At 59.1% G+C, this 21,211-nt stretch overlaps 2 protein-coding genes across 3 annotated transcripts in view; one reads left to right on the top strand and one right to left on the bottom strand.

The window, feature by feature from the left end:
• Positions 1–2,776, bottom strand: SSTR2 (somatostatin receptor 2). The gene is made up of 2 exons (XM_064728728.1): positions 2,622–2,776; positions 1–2,187 (listed from the first exon to the last, which is right to left on the bottom strand). Exon 2 carries the CDS (start codon positions 2,128–2,130, stop codon positions 1,021–1,023), a length of 1,110 nt encoding a protein of 369 aa, XP_064584798.1. The 5' UTR covers positions 2,131–2,187; positions 2,622–2,776; the 3' UTR covers positions 1–1,020.
• A 3,782-nt stretch (positions 2,777–6,558) lies between these two features.
• SLC39A11 (solute carrier family 39 member 11) overlaps positions 6,559–21,211 on the top strand; it is a 77,999-nt gene continuing 63,346 nt past the window's right edge. Inside the window, exons 1-4 of one of the 2 annotated variants that reach the window (XM_064728658.1) lie at positions 6,559–8,550; positions 10,252–10,365; positions 11,787–11,825; positions 17,895–18,053. In XM_064728658.1, coding sequence (XP_064584728.1) covers positions 10,258–10,365; positions 11,787–11,825; positions 17,895–18,053 — 306 coding nt within the window. In that variant the 5' untranslated portion in view covers positions 6,559–8,550; positions 10,252–10,257. The remainder of the gene's footprint in view (positions 8,551–10,251; positions 10,366–11,786; positions 11,826–17,894; positions 18,054–21,211) is intronic. The other variant, XM_064728656.1, reaches the window with a different exon arrangement.

The raw sequence follows: 21,211 nt of genomic DNA, 5'->3' as shown, positions 1-21,211 counted from the left end.
CTTTCACCATCCCCGGCCGCTGGCAGCCCCGTTGCCTGCTCCGCCCGCTCCCTTCGGCTCGGACAAGGGTGGGGAGCGCGTCCCCAGCCCACCCTGCCCGTCCCCATCCTCTCCATCCCCTCTGCCTCCGGCGTGACTTGCCTGGAAGGAGCAGGGAGGCGTCAGCCCGGAGATCCTCGGAGCCGAGGCCGGGCAAACCCCGCTGTGAGCCGGGTGCAGGAGCCGCTGGCAGTGCCAGGTGCCCGTGCCAGGCTCCTCCAGGGTGTCACCGCCGCCCGAACACTTGCAGGGCTCTCCCAGCAGGGAGCGGAGCGCTCTCGGTGCCCGGAGCACCCGGGACCGGCCGGGGCGGGCGGAGGGAGCGAGGGAAGGAGGGGCTGCGGCCACCGGGGAGGGCAAAGGGGGAAATTCTCCATCCGAGCAGAAAATCTGCGGCAGGACCAGCCAGGGAAAGGGCTGGGCTGCAGAGGGCGGCGTCAGAGGGGCACGGCTGCTTCCCGTGGGGATGTCCCCTCCGAGCTGGAGTGTCCCCTCCGGGCAGAGGGCTGCGGCAGAACAAGGATTAACCTGGGAAAACGCAATCCCAAAGATCCTGGTGGCCTCGGGAGGGACACTCCTCGGGAGATCCCAGCAGGTGCGTCCCCACTCTGTCACACACCTGTGGCCTCGGCTCCTCCTGAGGTCCCACGCTGTGTCCAGGGGCAGAGCCACAAAGCCAGCCGGCCCCGAGCGTGGCACTGGGGACCCCGGTGTGCCCACTTTGGTGGCACTTTGGTGTGGCCGCGAGTTGTCTTTGTTTTCCTGGCGAGGCGGCTCCTCCTGACCCGTATATCCTTCCCAGCACTCGGAATGCAGCCCAGCAGAGAGCAGCCCAGCAGAGAGGAGCCCAGCAGAGGAGCCCCGATGCCACGGGGCGCTGCCAGCCGTCCCCTCAGGTGGCACCGCTGCCCTGAGCCCCGGTGCCACCCCCTGCAGCAGCCGGGGAGGGGCGCAGGCAGGACAAACCCCGCCATCCCTCGCTCAGATGCTCGTCTGCAGGTCGCCGTTGAGCAGGGTCCTCTGCGTCTCCGTGGTCTCGTTGAGGCGGGACTTGTCCTGCTTGCTGTCGCTGCGGTCGGCCTCGTCCATGCCGCTGACCTTGACCAGGCACAGCACGTTCTGAAAGCTCTTCTTGAAGTTGTCGGACAGGAAGGCGTAGAGGATGGGGTTGGCACAGCTGTTGGCGTAGCTCAGCACCACCACGAAGTCGAACATGCCCTTGAGGACGGGCGTGGGCACGATCATGACGGACACGGAGGAGACGTTGAAGATGTAGAAGGGGAGCCAGCAGAAGATGAAGACGGCCACCACGATGGACACCATCCTGGTGACTTTCTTCTCGGACTTTTTCCTCTTGGACGAGCCCACCCTGATGCCCGAGGACTTGACTTTGATGATGATGAACAGGTAGCAAAGGCAGATGATGGTGAGAGGCACCAGGAAGCCCAGGATGAAGGCGTAGATGATGAACCCCGTGTACCAGGCGCCCGACTCTCCCGGCCAGATGATGGTGCAGCTACTCCTGCCGTGGTTGTGCTGCACGCCGGCGTAAATCATGATGGGCATGATCACCAGCAGGGAGACGCCCCAGACGGCCACGTTGATCATTTTGGCTGTCCTGGGCCGCCTCCACTTGGCGGATTTGATGGGATGCACCACGGCCAGGTAGCGGTCGACGCTCATCACCGTCAGGCAGAAGATGCTGGTGAACTGGTTGATGCCGTCCACGGTCATGACGATCCTGCAGAGGGCTTTGCCGAAGGGCCAGTGCACCAGGGCCACCTGCATGGCCAGGAAGGGCAGGCCCAGCATGAAGAGCTCGTCGGCGATGGCCAGGTTGAGGATGTAGATGTTGGTGATGGTTTTCATCTTGGCGTAGCGCAGGATGACGTAGATGACCAGCGTGTTGCCGCACAGCCCCACGATGCACACCACGAAGTAGATGAAGGTGAGGATGGCGTTGCTGGTCAGGTCGAAGTGCTGGCCCGTGGCGTTCTGGGAGGCGTTGGCGGGCGCCTCCAGGGAGAAGTTGTCCAAGGGGGAGGCCGGGGAGAACCAGAAGGCGGTGGCGTTGGGCAGCTCGTACTCCATGGCTCTGCCTGGGCGCTGCTGGCTCAGAGGAGCCCCGATGTCATCCTCCCTCTGGCCCTGGGGAGAGAGGAGAAGGTTCTAGAAATCAGGGAGTCAATGGCAATGAAGGGATTCCTGGGGAGGATCTGTCCATCCTGCTGCCAAGCCCAGCGGGAGAGAGGCTCCCTGCAGGGGGGGTTCCCAGCCCATCTGGCCGCGTCCCCTCCTGGCGCAGCCTTCCCGAGCCCGCTACGGCTCCTCCTGCCTCTGGCGATCCCGGAGCCTTTAGGACTCCGCAAATGCAGCCGGTGCGTCCCGGTGGGTGCGACTGATGCCGGGAGCACCGAGGGAAAGCCTCCTCCTCCTCCTCTCGCGGCCCTCCGGCGGCTGCAGCCCCTTCCCTCCCAGCCCGGGCGGCTCCGGTGGGCGACGGACTGGCCGCGGGGAGCCCCCGGCCCCGGCCCCGAGTCTGCGCTGCGGAGGGCACCGGGCGGAGCTGCCCCGCCGCTCACCTGCTCCCGGCCCGCCTCGGCCCGGCCCGGCCCGGCCCGGCGGGCACCGGGGAGGCGCCGGCAGCGCGGGTGCCCCGCTGGGCTCCGCTCGGTTCCGCCCCGCACGGCTCCGCGCGGCTCCGCGCACCCGCTCCCGGCGCGGCTCCGCCGCTGGACCAGCGCACCGGCTGCGCCCCGCCCCGCGCGGGGCGGCTCTGCGGGGCCGGGGCGGGGACAGCCCGGAGAGCCCCGCGCTGCCCACCCCGGGCTGCCCGGCGTGATACCCACCGGGTGATACCCACCGTGTGCTACCCAGCGGGTGCTGCCCACCCTGGGCTGACCAGCGTGATGCCCAGCGTGTGATCCCCACCTTGGACTGCCCACTGTGTGATACCCAGAGTGTGCTGCCCACCCTGCGCTGCCTACCCTGCTCTGCCCACCCTGGGCTGCTCAGCGTGTGATACCCAGCGTGTGATACCCACTGTGTGATACCCAGAGTGTGCTGCCCACCCTGCCCTGCCCACCTTCCCCACACTGCCCACCCTGCGCTGCCCACCCTGCCCACACTGCCCGCCCTATGCTGCCAACCCTGTCCTGCCCACCCTGTCCTTCCCACCCTGCTCTCCCCACCCCACCAGCATTTCCTCTCCTGCCGTGCCCATCCTTCCTCCAGCCCTGCCACCTCACTGTCCAGCTGTATTTTGGTTCCAGCCACGGCCCCAGAGCCCCCATGGGGATGGCAGCGTGCTGTGACCCAATGGAGGGTGACCCAAAAGGCTCCTGAGAGCCCCAAATTCTCCCTGGAACGCTGGGAATTCCTTGGCCCCAGGAATTTGCATCTTGCCTCCACAGCCCAGCCAAGGCAGGTCCTTGCTGGTCCTCCCCCCTGGGCGAGGCTGGAAGGTGATGCTGAAATATTTGGGGTCTCTGGGGACTTGTGCAGCACCGGTGGCTCCTGCCACAGCCTCTCCCTGGAGGAGAAGGACCAAAAACGAGAGGTTTGGAGCAGATAACCTCTAACAGAGGTTTGTTTGCCATCTCGAGAGCAATTAAATTATCTCTATTCCTGCCCCCCCTTCCCATCCCTTGTCCAGGAGACAATAGAGAGCAGGAAATTAAGAGTGAACAAAGAGCCCCGCGCTGAGGCAGGGAGCTCCTCGCTTTCGCTTCGCCATCCCCTTCCCAAGGCGGATCTAAAGCCATCAGGTCCTGCAGCACCGGCAGAGTCGTTATCAGCCTCATTAATCTTTAGGAGGCAGGAAAAAGCTGCTTGTGCTGAAGAGGATGTGGGAATTAATGTCCCGGTAATAGCGGGAGAGGAGGGAGGGGGTAAAGGGGATCGGATCCCGGGGTTTGGTGCCCTGTGACCCTTCCGGAGCTGTTTTATCCTCTCCTGGCTGGTTCCTGTGCCCAGCAGCGATGTCCTTCCATCCTGGGGGCATCCCCAGCGCTGCCTCCCCGAATCCCTGCCCGGAGCAGGTGGCACTGCCACTGTCCCTGGTCACCAAGCACCCAGAGCAGCCTGGCCTGGCTGGCAGGGGTTTGTCCCAGCTGCAGAGAGCCCAAAGGGCTGGAACAGGGTGAGCACAGCGATCTCAGGGTGCTCCTGGTGCCTGGGGAGCTCCAGGGCTCCATCCCCTCCCTGCCTCTCTTTCTCTTCCACCTCTTTGGAAGCCGGGCCCAGGGAGCCGGGGGAACTCAGCCAGTTCAGCCTGGCTGAACCCAGCTCCGATCTTCATTAAAAACCCCATAAAATTAATGAAATGACGGCCCGGTGGGTATTGAGGAGCGGATCAGAGCTGATCTCCATGCAGGAGGAGGGCAGCAGCAGCTGCCTGAGTCAGGAAGCCATCCCCGAGCCTTTGGAAGGGATTTTGTTTTCATTCTGCCTGGTTTGGGGCTGAATTAAAGCCCAGAGCAGAGTGCCCTGGGTGGTCCCTGCTTTGGAGAGACGCTGCACCAGCAGCTGGTTTGGTGCTGGCAGATAAACTCCTCTTTGTCCTTTTGCCTGGGAAGCATCCCCAGCGCTGAGCAGCGATTTACTGGCAGGGCTGGGGAGAGCAGGAACACTCAGCCCCTTCCCACAGGGCCAAAATAACCCTGGCAGAGAGGCACGGGGGTTACGTGACCACAGAGAGGCTTTGAAAACCTCTCCAAGCTTTCTGCCGTCCCCTCCCAGCTGCTCCTCAAGAGTCCCTGTGGAAAAACAGAGCCCTCGACCCCTGTCCTGGAAATGAGTGTTGTAAGGAGCTGGGCTGGGATGCCAACGGAGGGGCAGGGTGAGCTGGCCTTTCTCCTGGATCCGGGGTGGGATGGAATGAAGGGGGCTGGGCTGGGCTAAACTGGGATGGGATGGGCGGGATGGGATGGGATGGGATGGGATGGGTGGGAGGGGATGGGATGGGATGGGATGGGATGGGATGGGATGGGATGGGATGGGATGGGATGGGATGGGATGGGATGGGAGGGGGTGCAGCTGCTGTCCCCCAGGAATAGAAGGATTTGCAGCCACATGCTGCATCCCTGCTCCAGCCTGAGCATCCCTGTGAATCTCTTGATGATCTCTGTGGATCTCTTGATGATCTCCCTGTGGATCTCTCCATGATCTCCCTGTGGATCTCTCGATGATCTCCCTGTGGATCTCTCGATGATCTCCCTGTGGATCTCTCGATGATCTCTCTTTGCAGATCCAGCCCTGAGCAGCTCTGTGCCACCCCATTCCCCTCAGAGGGACCCCGCTGTCCCTGCCCCGTGGGGACAAAGCCAGCACAGCAGGGATGACCGTGCTGCTCCGTCCCAGGGCTGGCACTGCCCTTTCCCTGCCTTTTCCCAGCTCCAGCAGCCCCGGAGGGCTCTGTGCCTGCGCTGATCCGTGCCTGGAGGCGGCCTGGCCGCGGTTCAGGGATGCCCGGGCTGGGGGAGCTTTCTCTCTCTCTCTCTCTGCTCATTATCCAGACAAACCGTCTGGGCCGCGTCCCCGCGCCCCGAGGCGCGGCAGGGCCCGGCTGGTGCCTGCCAGATCTAATCGGGAGCGTCTGCAGCGCTGATGGATGGCGGGGGAGAGGCGCTGGCGCCGCCACCTGAGCCCGGGGCGGCGTTCGGAGCTGGATCCAGGGCAGGATCCAGGGCAACATCCAGACCTGCCGGGATCCGGGGCAGGGTCCACACCCAGGATCCAGGCCAGTATCCAGATCCAGGCAGCATCCAAACCTCAAATCCAGGGCAGTGTCCACACCCTGGGATTCAGGGCAGCATCCACCACTGGGATCCAGGACAGAATCCAGACCTGCCAGGAACCAGGGCAGTGTCCACATTCAGGATCCTGGGCAACATCCAAAACCTCTTGGGATCCAGAGCAGCATCCAAATCCCACGGATTCAGGGCAGAATCCACACCCTGCAGGATCCAGGGGGGTATGCACATCCCACAGGATCCAGGGCAGTATTCAGACCCCGGGATCCAGGGCAGCATCCACCACTGGAATCCAGGGCAGCATCCAGATCCCACAGGATCCAGTGCAGCATCCAGAACCTCTTGGATCCAGGCAGAATCCACACCCAGATCCAGGGCAGCATCACAGCCCCAAATCCCACCTGGGATCAGGGCAGCATCCACACCTGCATCCAGGGCAGTGTCCACCCCAGGATCCAGAGCAGCATCCACATCCCCCTCTGTACCCCGGGGTCTCCCCTCCCCACCCCCTCTGTACCCCATCCCGGGGGTCTCCCCACCCCATCCCAGCTCCTGCCGCTTCCAGCCCTCCCCACAGCCGGTTCCTTCCTCCCTGCCCTCCTCTCCCGCCATTAATTGCCTCCCTAGCCGTTAATTGCCTCCCTAATTGGTTCATCGGTCTCGGAGAGGCCGGGCAGGGCTCGGAGCGCTGACACCGAGGAGCCTTTGGCCGCCTTTGGCCGCCGATCCCGGCTCTGTGACGGGCCTGGCACCGACCCGGGGCTGGGCAGGCTGGCATTGGCAGCCGGGCATTGTTCCAGCTGGCAATGCCACCGCTGGGGACAGCCCGACAGCCCCCGGCCCGGCATGGGGACCCGGCAGGAGGATGAGGATGATGGCAGCGTCCCTGCGTGCCCTGGCACGGGACCGTGACCCCGCCTGTGCCGTCCTTGGGGACAGCCCCGTGTCCCCAGCGCCTGTCTGGCCATCCCGGCTGGCTCCGGGCTGACACTGATGGATTCGGGTTGGGCAAGAGCCCGGCCCTGAGCCCAGGCTGTGCGGAGGGGACACGGCAGGGACAGGAACACTGCAGGGACACATTGCCGTTCCCAGGGACACTGCGGGGACACGGCAGGGACATGGCAGGGACAGGCTGGGGAGGGGACACGGCAGGGACAGGCTGGCACTTGCAGGGACACTGCGGGGACACGGGAGGGACACTGCAGAGACACCCTGGCCCTTCCCAGGGGACATTGGGACAGGGCTGGGACAGGCAGAGCTGTGACACTGATGTGACAGGCAGGGCTGTGACTGTGACACTGGGACAGACAGGGCTGTGACATTGGGACAGGCAGGAATGTGACACTGAGGGGACAGGCAGGGCTGTGACTGTGACACTGGGACAGACAGGGCTGTGACATTGGGACAGGCAGGAATGTGACACTGAGGGGACAGGCAGAGCTGTGACATTGAAGGGACAGGGCTGTGACACTGACACAGGCAGGGCTGTGACACTGAATTGTCCCCACACACAGAAGTGACACTTCTGGGATCCGGGGGTGGCAGTTGATTTTGCTGATGCTCCTGCACAGAGCCACCACAGCTGTCCCCATTGCCACCCACACGTCCCCAGGCAGGGCCATCACTGCCAGCCACCCCCAGCCTGGTGTGGCATGTCACCGTGTCCCCAGGGCCAGCCCTGCCATGTCCCTGTGTCCCCAGGGCCAGCCTTGCCTTGTCCCCTTGTCCCCAGGGCCAGCCCTGCTGTGTCCCCGTATCCCCAGCCAGGTCCCAGCTGTCCCCAGCCCTGCCAGCACGCTGTCACAGCATCACCCCAGATCCCCAAAGTGTCCCCGTGTCCCTCCCAGCTGGCACCTGGCCCTGCAGCTAATGGGGGATGCAGCAATTATGAGGCCGGATTGATTAAATCCTAATTAAATCCTAAATCAAGGAGCTTTCAAACGGCCCTGACCTTTCCCAGCTGGGGCTGGGCAGGGGCTGTGGCACAGGATGTGTCCTTCTGTCCTTCTGCCACCCCTGCTCCGTGTGGCATGGCACAGGAGGGGACACCGGGTGCTGTGACTGGGGACAATCAGTGACAATGCCACCCCTGTCCCCTGGGATTGTGATTTGGGGGGCATCAGGAGGAATTCCTGCATGGACAGGGCTGGGAAGCATCGGGAGGAGCTGCCCAGGGAGGGCTCAGTGCCCATCCCCGGGGGTGGCACCTTGGGGACAGGGTGGCACCCGGTGACCCCAGAAATGTCAATAAATCCGGGATTCTGTGGCACCCACGAGTGACAGGTGACTGTGGCTCTGCCCAGGGGACAGGATGGCACTCGGTGACCCCAGAAATGTCAATAAATCCGGGATTCTGTGACATCCACGAGTGACAGTGACAGCCACGTAGCCAGCTCTGCTCGCCCCCTGTGCGAGCTCATTAACGTTGCTAATTAGCCAGGCTGATTGCGGGGGTGGCAGGAAGGGGTAGGAGGCTCTCAGGGCACTCCAATACCAAGGCGGAGCTGTGTCCGGGGGTCTCTGCAGCGGGGGAAGCGGTGACAATGACACGACAGTGACAGCGCCGCCTTGTCGCGCCCGCCCGCGCCGCCCGCCCGCCTCGCTTTGAGGCCGCCGCGCCCGCGCCAACCGCAGAGCCGAGGGCGGGCCCCGCCCCCGCCGCGCTGCCATTGGCTGAGCGCCCCGGGGGGCGGGGCCAGCCCGCGGACACGTGTGCGCACCCGGAAGCGGCGGCGGGACCGGTCCGGCCCGGGCGGAGGTACCGGGGGGGAACCGGGAGGGACCGGGGTTCGGATCCGGGTGGGGACGGGCGGTTCTGCCACCGCCCCGGCCCTGCCACCGCCCCGCAGCCCTGCGTGTAGGAGTTGCGGGGTTCCCGGTAGCGGCTGGTGCACCGGAGGCGCCGCGTTCGGGGGGTTCGGGGCTTGCGGTGGCTCCGGGGCTGCCGGGCTGGGGGGTTCGGGGGTCCCGGGGTGAGCCAGCGGCTCAGCGGTGTGCGGGATTGAGGGGTGCGGGGTCCTGGGGCTGGCCTGGGGGGATCGGGTTTGGGGGCTCGGGGATCCGGGGGCTCCGGATTTGGGCTTTGGGGGTCCCGAGAGCACCCGGGGCTCCGGTTTGGGGGTCCTGGCACCGGCTGGAGCTCGGGGTTTGGGGGTTCGGTGCTGCCAGGACCGGCCCCACGGCTGGAGGGCCCCGGAGTGCCGGTGTTGGGTTGAGGAGGGGGGTTTGGGGGTGTTTGGGTGCTCCTGGCTGGGCTGCAGGACCCCTGTAGGAAGGGGGGATCGTCCTGGGGGGGCTGAGGTGGGAAATCTGCAGGGTCTGAACTGGGCAGGGGCTGGGAAAAGCCTTGGGAGGGGGCTGGGGGCTGGGAGAGCCTTTGGAGCTGCCACTGGTGTGTGTATATTTCATGTATAGTTACATATAAACCTACAAATCCCTGTATATTTCATAAATATTTACATATAAATTTACCAGTCCTTGTCTATTTCGTGTATATTCACATATAAATATATCCATGCCTGTATATTTCAGATATATTCACATATAAACCTATTAATCCCTGTATATTTCATATATATTCATATGTAAATCTATCAATACCTATTTCGTGTATATTCCCTTATAAACCTGTAAATCTCTGTGTATTTCATATATATTCACATAGAAACCTATCAATCCCTGTATATTTCCTGTATATTTCATATACTTCTATTAATGCATGTCTATTTCATGTATATTTCCATATAAACCTATTAATCCCTGTGTATTTCATATATATTCACATATAAGCCTATCAATCCCTGTATATTCCATTTATTTACACATAAACATATCCATGCAGGTGTATGTTATAAATTCATTCATCTGGATTTCCAGCCTGGCTGGATCTCACTGCCCATTTCCCGGGGTTCATTGCCGATTTTCTGGGTTTTTTTGCCCATTTCCCTTGGGATTTGTTGCCCTTTTCCCCTTTCCCAAGCTGCGGGGAGCAGGTGCTGTGAGGTTTTTCACCTTCCCCACCAGGAAAAGCAGGCTGGGGGCACAAAAAGGGGTCTGGGTAAGGTGTGACCCCAAATCCTGCTGGGGTTCTGCTCCAGGTGGGATCTGATGGGTTCTGATGGGCTCAGCTTAGATTGCAAAGCCTGGCCTAAGGGGGACAGGGAGTTTAGGGGGGATAGTTGGGCTGGCTGTGGGCCCTGTGGGGCACAGGGGTCTGGGTGGGTTTGTGTGGGATTTGGGGGTCTCTGGCTGTGGGCCCTGTGGGGCAGGGGGGGGTCTGGGTGGGTTTGTGAGGGATTTGGGGGTCTCTGGCTGTGGGCCCTGTGGGGCACAGGGGTCTGGGTGGGTTTGTGTGGGATTTGGGGGTCTCTGGCTGCTCTCCCAAGGTGCTGCACAGGGCTTTGGGGGTCTCTGGGGTCTCTGGCTCCTCTCCCAAGGCTGTTTCTCCTCTCTCTCCCAGGCCAGGATGATCCCGGGGCTGGGCCCAGGGCTGCAGGCACTGCTGGGCACTCTGCTCACCTGGGCCCTGACAGCAGCAGGGTCAGCGCTGGTGTTCGTGTTCTCCAGAGGCCAGGTGAGCCTGGGCTCCCACAGGATTCCAACCCAAGGGCAGGGGTCCCACACATCCCATGGGATCCTGACCTTGGGATTAGTCCCTGAGCCCTGGAATCCCACAGATCCCACAGGATCCTGACCCTGGGGCAGCCCCTGAACCCCTGGAATCAGCCCCTGGGCCTTGCATCCCACAGATCCCATGGGATCCCAACCATGGGGCAACTCCTGAGCCCTGGAATCCCACACATCCCACCAGGATCCTGACCTTGGGATCAGCCCCTGAGCCCTGGGATCCCATAGATCTCATAGGACCCCGACCCTGGGATCAGCCCCTGAGCCCCTGGAATTCCACAGGATCCCAATCCAAGGGCAGGGGAGCCCTGGGATCTCACAGATCCCACAGGATTCCAACCCTAGGGCCGCCTCTGAACCCCTGGGATCAACCCCTGAGCCCTGGGATCCCACAGATCCCAATCCAAGGGCAGGTGAGCTCTTGGGATCATCCCGAGTCCCTGGAATCAGCCCCTGGGATCCCATAGATCCCACAAGGTCCTGACCCTGGGATCAGCCTCTGAACCCCTGGAATCAGTCCCTGAACCCCTGGAATCATCCCCTCAGCCCCAGGATCCCACAGATCCCACAGATCCCAATGCAGGGCCAGGTGAGCCCTGACACCCCTCAGGATCTGCTCCTCCCTGGCTTTCCCTGCCTGCTCCCAGCTCTGAGGGGCAAGAAGAGCAGAAACCCCAGCTCCTCTCCCATCACCAGGAGGGGAAGGAAATCAAAAATCAAATTTCTGAGCCTGGAATGTGAATGTGCCCCTGGGGCTCTGTGGGCAGCTGCAGCTCCCCTGCCTCTAACCTGGCTCTGGTTTCCAGGGCAGGATTTGGGTCAGCCCCTGCTCAGAAGGAGCAGAGTGAGGAGCTCCAAGTCATCCTGGATCCAAAATTAGAGCCCTCCTGGCCAGGGTGCTCCAGATTGCCCAAGATGGATTCATTATTTATGCCTCAGTCTTGTGATGCTTTATTCAGGAGCTGCCTGCTCAGGGAGCTCCCTTGGAGCAGCACTTGGCTTTGCTTCCTTGGGGAGGGGGTGAAACCTGCCCTGGGAGGGGCAGGGACACCCCCAGGTGTGCCCAAACCCCAGTGCCAGCCTGGATTGGGCACTGCCAGGGCTCCAGGGGCACCCACAGCTGCTCTGGGCACCCCATCCTCCCATGCCAGGGCACCCACAGCTGCTCTGGGCACCCCATCCTCCCATGCCAGGGCACCCACAGCTGCTCTGGGCACCCCATGCTCCCATGCCAGGGCACAATTCCTGCCCAAACTCCCCCTCCGAGCCCTCCCCAGCCTGGGCACCCTCTCCCAGCCCTGTGGGCAGTGCCCTCACCCCAGCTCAGGGTGGTTTCATTGTGGTTTCGTTGTTTGCTTTTATTTCCAGAGGCGGATCCTGGATGGGAGCCTGGGCTTTGCTGCAGGGGTGAGTGCAGCCTCCTCCTCCTCCTCCTCCTCCTCCTCCTCCCCATGCTCTCTGCAGCCCCTCCACGCTTGGGTGGGTTCTCCACTCGAGCTAAAATCCCTCGGGTGGTTCCCTGAGGGCAGGGAAGGGCTGAGGGTGGAGGTGGCACCAGGATGGGCACGAGGCCCCCTTGGCTCTCTGCAGTTCAATTCCCCCTTTCCTGGGGGCACTGGGATGGGCTGGGGGCTCTGTGCCTGCCTGGATTTGTGCTTGAAACCCTCAGGAGCAGAGGGAAGGCAGAGCTGCAGCTCTCCATGGAGGCTGGGTGTGAAATGTGGGGCTCTCTCCTGGAGGATAAACCTGGAATTGTGGGGTTTGGGAGCTGGGCAGGGGTTGGGGAATGCGGGGCTGGCACTGCCCGGGTGCTGGGGCCCCACCCAGGCTCATTAAATCCCTCATTAATTATCGAGTCCAGCTGCTCAGCCCCACCCTGCAGGTGCTGGAGGGCGCCTGGATGTGCTCTGGGGGTGGTGCCCCAGCAGTTGGACTCAATAATTAATGAGGGATTTAATGAGCCTGGGTGGGGCCCCAGCACCTGGGCAGTGCCAGCCCCGCATTCCCCAACCCCTGCCCAGCTCCCAAACCCCACAATTCCAGGTTTATCCTCCAGGAGAGAGCCCCACATTTCACACCCAGCCTCCATGGAGAGCTGCAGCTCTGCCTTCCCTCTGCTCCTGAGGGTTTCAAGCACAAATCCAGGCAGGCACAGAGCCCCCAGCCCATCCCAGTGCTCCCGGTGTGCTGGGCTGTGCCACCTGGCTGTGCCACCTGGCTGTGCCCTGTGTCACCTGGGTGCCAGGTGGGTGCCAGGGGCTGTGTGTGCTCCCTGCAGGGTGGGTGTTGTCCCCCCTTGGAGGCAGTGGGGGATCCCTGGGCTGGCATTTCCGCAGGGATCCCAGCAGGATCAGGAGCTGCTGGCCTGGCTGAGGCCACCAGGTGCCCCTGGCACAGCTCAGAGCCAGCCCTGCCCGCCCAGGCGTGGCTGAGCTCCTGCAAACATTGGCTGTGCCCTCAGCTCTGCCAGCTGGCAGCGCCCAGAGCAGGAGGGGGACTGTGCCTGGAGGGGCCAGGGGACATTTGGGGACACTGGGGGACACCAGGATCCCCCTGAGTTGGAGTTTTCCCAGCTGGGCAGCGTTGCCGTTGCTTGGCCAGCAGCTGGGTCTGCACCTTTTCCCTGCCTCAAAAGGGTTCAACAACACAAGGAGCCTTTCCTTGTCCTCCCTTTTTCCTTCTTTCTCCCCTTTTTTTTCCTTCTCTCCTTTCCCTTTCCCCCCTTTTTTTCCCTTCCTTTCTTCCCCACTTTTTTCCCCTTTTTTCCTTCCATTTCCCCGCTTTTTTCCTATTTTTTTCCCTTTCCTTCCCTCCCCTTTTTTCCCTTTTCTTTCCCTCCTTTTTTCCTTTTCCCCCCTTCCTTTTCCCCCCTTCCTTTTCCCCCCTTTTTCCCCTTTCCCTTTTCCCCCCTTCCTTTCCCCTTTCCTTTCCCCCTTCCCTTTCCCCTTTTTCCCTTTCCTTTCCTTCCTTTTCCTTCCTTTCCCCCTTCTTTCCCCTCTTTTTTCCCCTTTTTCCCTTTCTTTCCCCTTTTCCCCTTCCTTCCCCTTTTTCCCTTTCCCCCCTTTTCCCTCCTTCCCTTCTCCCCTTTTTTTTCCCCCTTTTTCCCTTCCCCCTTTTTCCCTTCCTTTCCCCCCTTTTTTCCCTGCAGCTGCTCTGGGTGTGCTGGGGTGAGCCTGGGCACGTGGATAAATGGAACTGGGCTGTACTGGGCTGTACTGGGAGCGCCTTTCCCTGCCCCAGTTCCCTCTCTCTGCAGTCCCAGCTGATCCCAGTTCTGCAGGCAGGAGCTCTGAGCTTTTGTGTTTCCATAGAGACAAAGCTTTGCTTGCTGGGGCATCTGATGGCAAATTCTGCTTTTTCTCTTAAATCTTCATATCCTTAAATGAGATATTTTTTATTTATTTTTTTGTTAATTTTTTTTTTTCTCCGTGGTGCTGCAGGGCTGGGCTCAGCCACCAGGAACAAACACCTGCAGCTTTCCCTCTGCCTGGGCTGCTCTTTGGTTTTTCCCTGTCCCAAATGGAGCAGGAAATCATCCTCAGCCCTGCCCAGGCACCCTGGGATCAAACATTCCCTAAAACAGCACCAGGAGCTCTCTCAGCTCTGCTTAACGGAGCTTTCATGAAGCCAAGTGGAAAAGTTTGGCGAGGAAAGTGCCCTGCCAATGTCTTCATCCTCCACCTGCCCTTCCCACTCATTTTCCAGCATTTCCAGCTCCCCAGTGTCCCTTGGTGTCCCCATCCCATCGCAGGGATCCCACAGGCCAGGCCCTCCTGCTTTAATCAGGGATTTAATTGCAGCCCAGCCCAGCCCTGGCTCTGTGGATAAATTGAACTGGGATATACTGGGATGTACATCCCACTTCAATTTATCCACATTTTCCCCCTTTTTTTCCTCCCTTTTTCACCCCCTTTTTCTCCTTCCTTCCTTTCCCTTCCCCGTTTTTTTCCTTCCTTCCTTTCCCCCCCTTTTTCCCTTCCTTTCCTTTTTTTATTTATTCTGAATTTTATTCTGAATTTTCGTTCCAAACGAGGCTCCCCAGCTGCGGGGACACTGCAGGACCCCTGGGTTTGGGGGGCAGAATTTTGGGGGATCCCTGCACTGGATCCCTGTGGAAGGAGGTGCCAGCCCTGGGAGAGGTTTGGGGTTAAACCCTGCTGGGTTTGGAGGGATCCCCACCAGAGGAGGGCACAGATCTGGGGTCTCTGCTTGGTGTTTGTCCCCTGTGCCACTGCTGGAGCCCAGGGCAGGATTTGGGGCTCCCCCAGTGATGATTTCGGGTCCTTGAAGCTTTGGGGCTCCCCCAGTGATGATTTGAGGTCCCTCAGTGATGTTTTGGGGTCCCCCAGTGAGGATTTGGAGTCCCTGAGGATTTGGGGGGCTCCCCCAGTGATGCTTTAGGGTCTATGAGGCTTTGGGGTCCCCCAGTGATGATTTGGGGTCCCACAGTGAGGCTTTGGGGTCCCTGAAGCTTTAGGGCTCCCCCATTGATGATTTGGGGTCCCTGAGGTGTTGAGGGTCCCCCAGTGATGATTTGGGGTCCCTGAGGCTTTGGGGCTCCCCCAGTGATGATTTGGGCTCCCTAAAGCTTTGGGGTCTCCCAGTGATGCTTTGGGGTCCCCCAGTGATGATTTGGGGTCCCTGAGCTTAGGGGCTCCCCCAGTGATGATTTGGGGTCCCACAGTGAGGCTTTGGGGTCCCTGAAGCTTTAGGGCTCCCCCATTGATGATTTGGGGTCCCTGAGGTTTTGAGGGTCCCCCAGTGATGATTTGGGGTCCCTGAGGTGTTGAGGGTCCCCCAGTGATGCTTTGGGGTCCCTAAAGCTTTGGGGTCTCCCAGTGATGCTCTGGGATTCCCTAGTGATGATTTGGGGTCCCTGAGCTTTGGGACTCTCCAGTGATGATTTGGGGTCCCCCAGTGATAATTTGGGCTCCCTAAAGCTTTGGGCTCCCCCATTGATGATTTGGGGTCCCTGAGGTTTTGAGGGTCCCCCAGTGATGATTTGGGATTCCTGAAGCTTTGGGGCTCCCCCAGTGATGCTTTGGGGTTCCCCAGTGATGCTTTGGGCTCCCTAAAGCTTTGGGGCTCCCCCAGTGATGCTTTGGGGTCCCCCAGTGTTGATTTGGGCTCCCTAAAGCTTTGGGGTCCCCCAGTGATGCTTTGGGGTCCCTCAGCTCCAGGGGATCCTAAATCAGCTGAGCCCAGCTCTGCCCCTGCCCTGGGTGATCCCAAATCCCCAAATCCCCCCCTGGGCTGAGGAGAAGCTGCTGAGGGGCTCCCTGGCACCTTGGGGTGCTCTGTGAACCCTGCCAGCCCCCGGGGCTGCCGGAATCAACGCAATAAACGGAATAAATGGAACAATTCCCTTTGCTGCAGCCGGCTCAGAGCTGTGTCAGCGCTGCCCTGAGCCGTGGGATCCTGGCAGATCTGGGGGCTGAGCTCTGTTTGCTGTGCAGGAATGAGACGCTCACATGAGCTGACACATCGCCCTGCCAGCCTCTCCCGCTGGGCTGCGTGCTTGTTTGTCACAGGAGGTGGCATTTGAGGGATGGGCTGTGACAGCCCTGCTGCAGGCTGGCGTGACAGCCCCGCTGCTCTCGCTCACTCTCAGTGCTGGGATTCACACAGGCAGCTCTGCCTCCTGCTCGGGAGCTGCCCTGAGCCCTGGGCTGGGCTGCAGCTCCAGGAGGGGAGCTTTGGGTGGGAATTCCCTGGGATGGTGTTGGGAAACTGGCAGGAGGTTTGGGAGTTGGGAAGGAATTTTGTGGGAAGCTCTTGGGACACTGGCAGGAGGTTTTGGGGTGGGAGTTTGGAAGGTGTTGGGACATTGGCAGGAGGTTTGGGTTGGAAACTGGGAAAGAATTCTGTGGGAAGCTCATGGGACACTGACAGGAGATTTAGGATGGAAACTGGGGAGGAATTCCCTGGGATGGTGTTGGGAAACTGGCAGGAGGTTTGGGTGGAAACTGGGAAGGTGTTGGGACACTGGCGGGAGGTTTGGGGAGGACAATTCTGGGAAGCTCCTTGGGGCACTGGCAGGAGATTTTGGGTGGGAATTGGGGAAGGAATTCCCTGGGATGGTGTTGGGAAACTGGCAGGAGGTTTGGGTGGGAACTGGGGAAGGAATTCCCTGGGATGGTGTTGGGAAACTGGCGGGAGGTTTTGGAGTTGGGAAGGAATTGTGTGGGAAGCTCTTGGGATATTGACACGAGATTTGAGGTGGAGATTGGGAAGGTTGGGACACTGGCAGGAGGTTTGGGGTGGGAGTTTGGAAGGTGTTGGGACATTGGCAGGAGGTTTGGGTTGGAAACTGGGAAAGAATTCTGTGGGAAGGTCATGGGACACTGAGAGGAGATTTAGGAGGGAAATTGGGGAGGAATTCTGTGGGATGGTGTTGGGACACTGGCAGGAGGTTTGGGTGGGAATTGGGGAAGGAATTCCCTGGGATGGTGTTGGGAAACTGGCGGGAGGTTTGGGTGGAAACTGGGAAGGTGTTGGGACACTGGCGGGAGGTTTGGGGAGGAAAATTCTGGAAAGCTCCTTGGGGCACTGGCAGGAGATTTAGGGTAGAAATTGGGGAGGAATTCTGTGGGATGGTGTTGGGACACTGGCAGGAGGTTTGGATTGGAAATTGGGAAGGAATTCTGTGGGAAGCTCATGGGACACTGGCAGGAGCTTTGGGGTGGGAGTTTGGAAGGTGTTGGGACATTGGCAGGAGGTTTGGGTTGGAAACTGGGAAAGAATTCTGTGGGAGGGTCATGGGACACTGACAGGAGATTTAGGGTAGAAATTGGGGAGGAATTCTGTGGGATGGTGTTGGGACACTGGCAGGAGCTTTGGATTGGAAATTGGGAAAGAATTCTCTGGGATGCTGTTGGGACATTGGCAGGAGATTTGAGTTGGGAGTTTGGGTGGAATTCTCTGGGAAGGTGTTGGGACACTGGCAGGAGGTTTGGGGTGGAAATTGGGAAGGAATTCTGTGGAAAGCTCTTAGGATATTGGCAGGAGGTTTAGGTTGGAAATTGGGAAAGTCTTGGGACACTGGCAGGAGGTTTGGGTTGGGAGTTGTGGAGGAATTCTCTGGGAAGCTCTTGGGACACTGGCAGGAGGTTTGGGGTGGATATTGGGCAGGAATCCCCACTGATGGTGTTGGGACACTGTCCCAGGTGCCCACAGCAGCTGCTCTTGCCCCTGGCAGTGCCCAGGCCAGGCTGGACAGGGCTGGGAGCACGTGGGACAGGTCAGTGTCCCTGCCATGGTGGCACTGGATGAGCTTTGAGGTTTTTTCCAGCCCAAACCCTTCTAGGACTCTGAGCCCCGTGCCCAGGGGATTTCCTGGGGTTCTGGGGTGCAGGGCACAGCTGGGGTCCCTTTCCCCAGCCCCCTCTGGGCTCTGCTGATCCCTGCATCCATTCCTGCTCTGGGATTCCCGTCCCTCCCACGCCATGGCTCTCACTGCTCCCCTCCTGTGCCCAGGTGATGCTGGCAGCCTCCTACTGGTCCCTGCTGGCCCCTGCCATCGAGCTGGCCCAGGAATCCGGCACCTTTGGGGCCTTCTCCTTCTTCCCCGTGGCCGCTGGCTTTGCCCTGGGGGCAGCGTTCGTCTATGGGGCCGACCTGCTGCTGCCAGAGCTGGTGAGTGGGGCTGGGGGCTCATCCCAGTGTTCATCAGTGGGATTGTGGGGCTGGGGGCTGCTGCCAGAGCTGGTGAGTGGGGCTGGGGGCTCATCCCAGTGTTCATCAGTGGGATTGTGGGGCTGGGGGCTCATCCCAGTGTTCATCAGTGGGATTGTGGGGCTGGGGGGTCATCCCAATGTTTATCAGTGGGATTGTGGGGCTGAGGAATCATCCCAGTGTTCATTTATGGGATTGTGGGGCTGGAGGTTCATTCCAGTGTTCTTTTATGGGGTTATGGGGCTGGGGGCTCATCCCAGTGTTCATTTGTGGGATTGTGGGGCTGGGGGTTCATCCCAGTCCTGGTCTGTGGCAATTCCCAGTTTGGGGGTTCATCCCAGTGCTGTCAATGGGAATTCCCAATTTAGGAGCTCATATCAGTCCTGGTCACTGGGATTGGACTGCGGGGATTATTCCAGTGCTATCAATAGGAATTCCCAGTTTGGGGGTTCATCCCAGTGCTGTCAATGGGAATTCCCAGTTTGGGGGTTCATCCCAGTGCTGTCACTGTGAATTCCCAGTTTGGGAACTCATCCCAGTCCTGGTCACTGGGATTGGACTGCGGGGATTATTCCAGTGCTGTCAGTGGGAATTCCCAGTTTGGGGGTTCATCCCAGTGCTGTCAATGGGAATTTCCAATTTAGGAGCTCATATCAGTCCTGGTCACTGGGAATTCCCAGTTTGGGGAGCTCATCCCAGTCCTGGTCACTGGATTGGACTGCGGGGATTACTCCAGTGCTGTCAGTGGGAATTCCCAGTTTGGGGGTTCATCCCAGTGCTGTCAATGGGAATTCCCAGTTTGGGGGTTCATCCCAGTGCTATCAATGGGAATTCCCAGTTTGGGGACTCATCCCAGTGCTGTCAGTGAGGAATTCCCAGTTTGGGGGCTCATCCCAGTGCTGGTCACTGGGATTGGACTGCGGGGATTACTCCAGTGCTGTCAGTGAGGAATTCCCAGTTTGGGGGTTCATCCCAGTGCTATCAATGGGAATTCCCAGTTTGGGAGCTCATCCCAGTGCTGTCAATGAGGAATTCCCAGTTTGGGAGCTCATCCCAGTCCTGGTCACTGGGATTGGACTGGGGGGATTATTCCAGTGCTGTCACTGAATTCCCAGTTTGGAGACTCATCCCAGTGCTGTCAATGGGAATTCCCAGTTTGGGGGTTCATCCCAGTGCTGACACTGGTAATTCCCATTCTGGGCATTCCTGCCCTTCCTCCAGCTGCAGGGAACACCAGCTGGTAGCTGGGCATGGTGAATTCTCTCCCAGAGGAATGAATTTGTGATTTCCCTGAGCCCTGCCTGGCTCTGGCAGTGCTGGATGCAGTTCAGACTCTCTGAGCTCTGTTATATTTTTATAATCTCTCTGTTTTTCCCTTTTCACACTCTCGCCTTTGTCCTTCCTGCTGGCAGCTCCTCTCTCACAGCTCAGGTGTGACCTCCCCGTGTCCCAGGGGTGGCATTGGCAGAGCTGCCAGCCCTGGCACTGCTGCTAAAAATACAAATAAACGGGGAGCTGCTGGATTCCTGCACCAGAATGGGGCACTCAGGGATGAATTTCCACATTTCCAAGGAGATCTTTCTCAGAGAAGAGAATTCCACACATTTCCAAGGAGATCCTTCAGTTTTCACAATGGTGCACTGAGAGAATTCCACACATTTCCAAGGAGATCCTTCAGTTTTCACGTTGAGTTCAGTGGAGTTTTCCTGCCCTGTGGTTATGAGGAAGGAGTGGGAGGTTTTAGGGGTCTGTAGCACCAACCTCCTGCTTTCCCTGGATTTTGGAGAGGGGTCACAGCTCAGTCAGCTGTGAGGGGAATTGCTGGGTGTTGTGGGGTCACTGTGTCCTGCTTTGGAAAGGCAGGTGTGTGATGAGAAAGGCAGGAGCCTCCCTGAAATGGAAAATGGAAACTTCCTAAATTCCTTCCTTCCTAAAGTCCTAAATTCCATCCTAAATCCCTAAATTCCTCCCTAAATTCCTTCCTTCCTTCCTAAATTCATTCCTTCCTTCCTAAATTCCTTCCTAAATTCATTCCTTCCTTCCTAAATTCCTTCCTAAATTCATTCCTTCCTTCCTAAATTCATTCCTAAATTCCTTCCTTCCTAAATTCCTTCCAGCCTTCCTTCCTTATTATATTTTTGAAATTAGGATGGGAATTTAGGGGCAGAGAACAGAGGTCGCACCTTCAGGATGGGAATTTGGGATATTTTGGGAAGAGAGCAGAGGCTGCACTGCAGGGTGGGAATTGGGGGGATGTTTTAGGAATATTTTGGGCAGAGAACAGAGATTGCACCTTCAGGATGGGAATCTGGGATGTTTTGGGAAAAGAACACAGGTTCCACCTTCAGGATGGGAATTTGGGGATGGGAATTTGGGGGTGTTTTGGGCAGAGAACAGAGATTGCACCTTCAGGATGGGAATCTGGGGATGTTTTAAGAATATTTTGGGCAGAGAACCGAGATTGCACCTCCAGGATGGGAATTTGGGGATGTTTTGGGCAGAGAACAGAGGTTGTACCTCCAGGATGGGAATTTGGGGATGGGAATTTGGGGATGTTTTGGGCAGAGAACAGATGTTTCCCCTTCAGGATGGGAACTGGGGATATTTTGGGGTGTTTTGGGCAGAGAACCGAGGTTGTACCTCCAGGGTGGGAATTTGGGGATGGGAATTTGGGGGTGTTTTGGGGATGTTTTGGGCAGAGAACAGAGATTGCACCTTCAGGATGGGAATCTGGGGGTGTTTTGGGCAGAGAACAGAGGTTGTACCTCCAGGATAGGAATTTGGGGATGGGAATTTGGGGGTGTTTTGGGGGTGTTTTGGGCAGAGAACAGAGATTGCACCTTCAGGATGGGAATCTGGGGATGTTTTAGGAATATTTTGGGCAGAGAACAGAGATTGCACCTTCAGGATGGGAATTTGGGGGTGTTTTGGGCAGAGAACAGAGATTGCACCTTCAGGATGGGAATTTGGGGATGGGAATTTGGGGATGGGAATTTGGGGATGGGAATTTGGGGGTGTTTTGGGGGTGTTTTGGGCAGAGAACAGATATTTCTCCTTCAGGATGGGAATTTGGGGATGGGAATTTGGGGATGTTTTGGGCAGAGAACCGAGGTTGTGCT

This window comes from Zonotrichia leucophrys, chromosome 18 (assembly GCF_028769735.1).
Source record: "Zonotrichia leucophrys gambelii isolate GWCS_2022_RI chromosome 18, RI_Zleu_2.0, whole genome shotgun sequence".
Classification (NCBI taxonomy): domain Eukaryota; kingdom Metazoa; phylum Chordata; class Aves; order Passeriformes; family Passerellidae; genus Zonotrichia; species Zonotrichia leucophrys.
This window is presented reverse-complemented; position numbering and strand designations above follow the sequence as displayed.

What these genes read in the sequence shown, in the direction of transcription:
- SSTR2 (XM_064728728.1), bottom strand. Translation starts at nt 2,130, where the DNA reads ATGGAGTACGAGCTGCCCAACGCCACCGCCTTCTGGTTCTCCCCGGCC.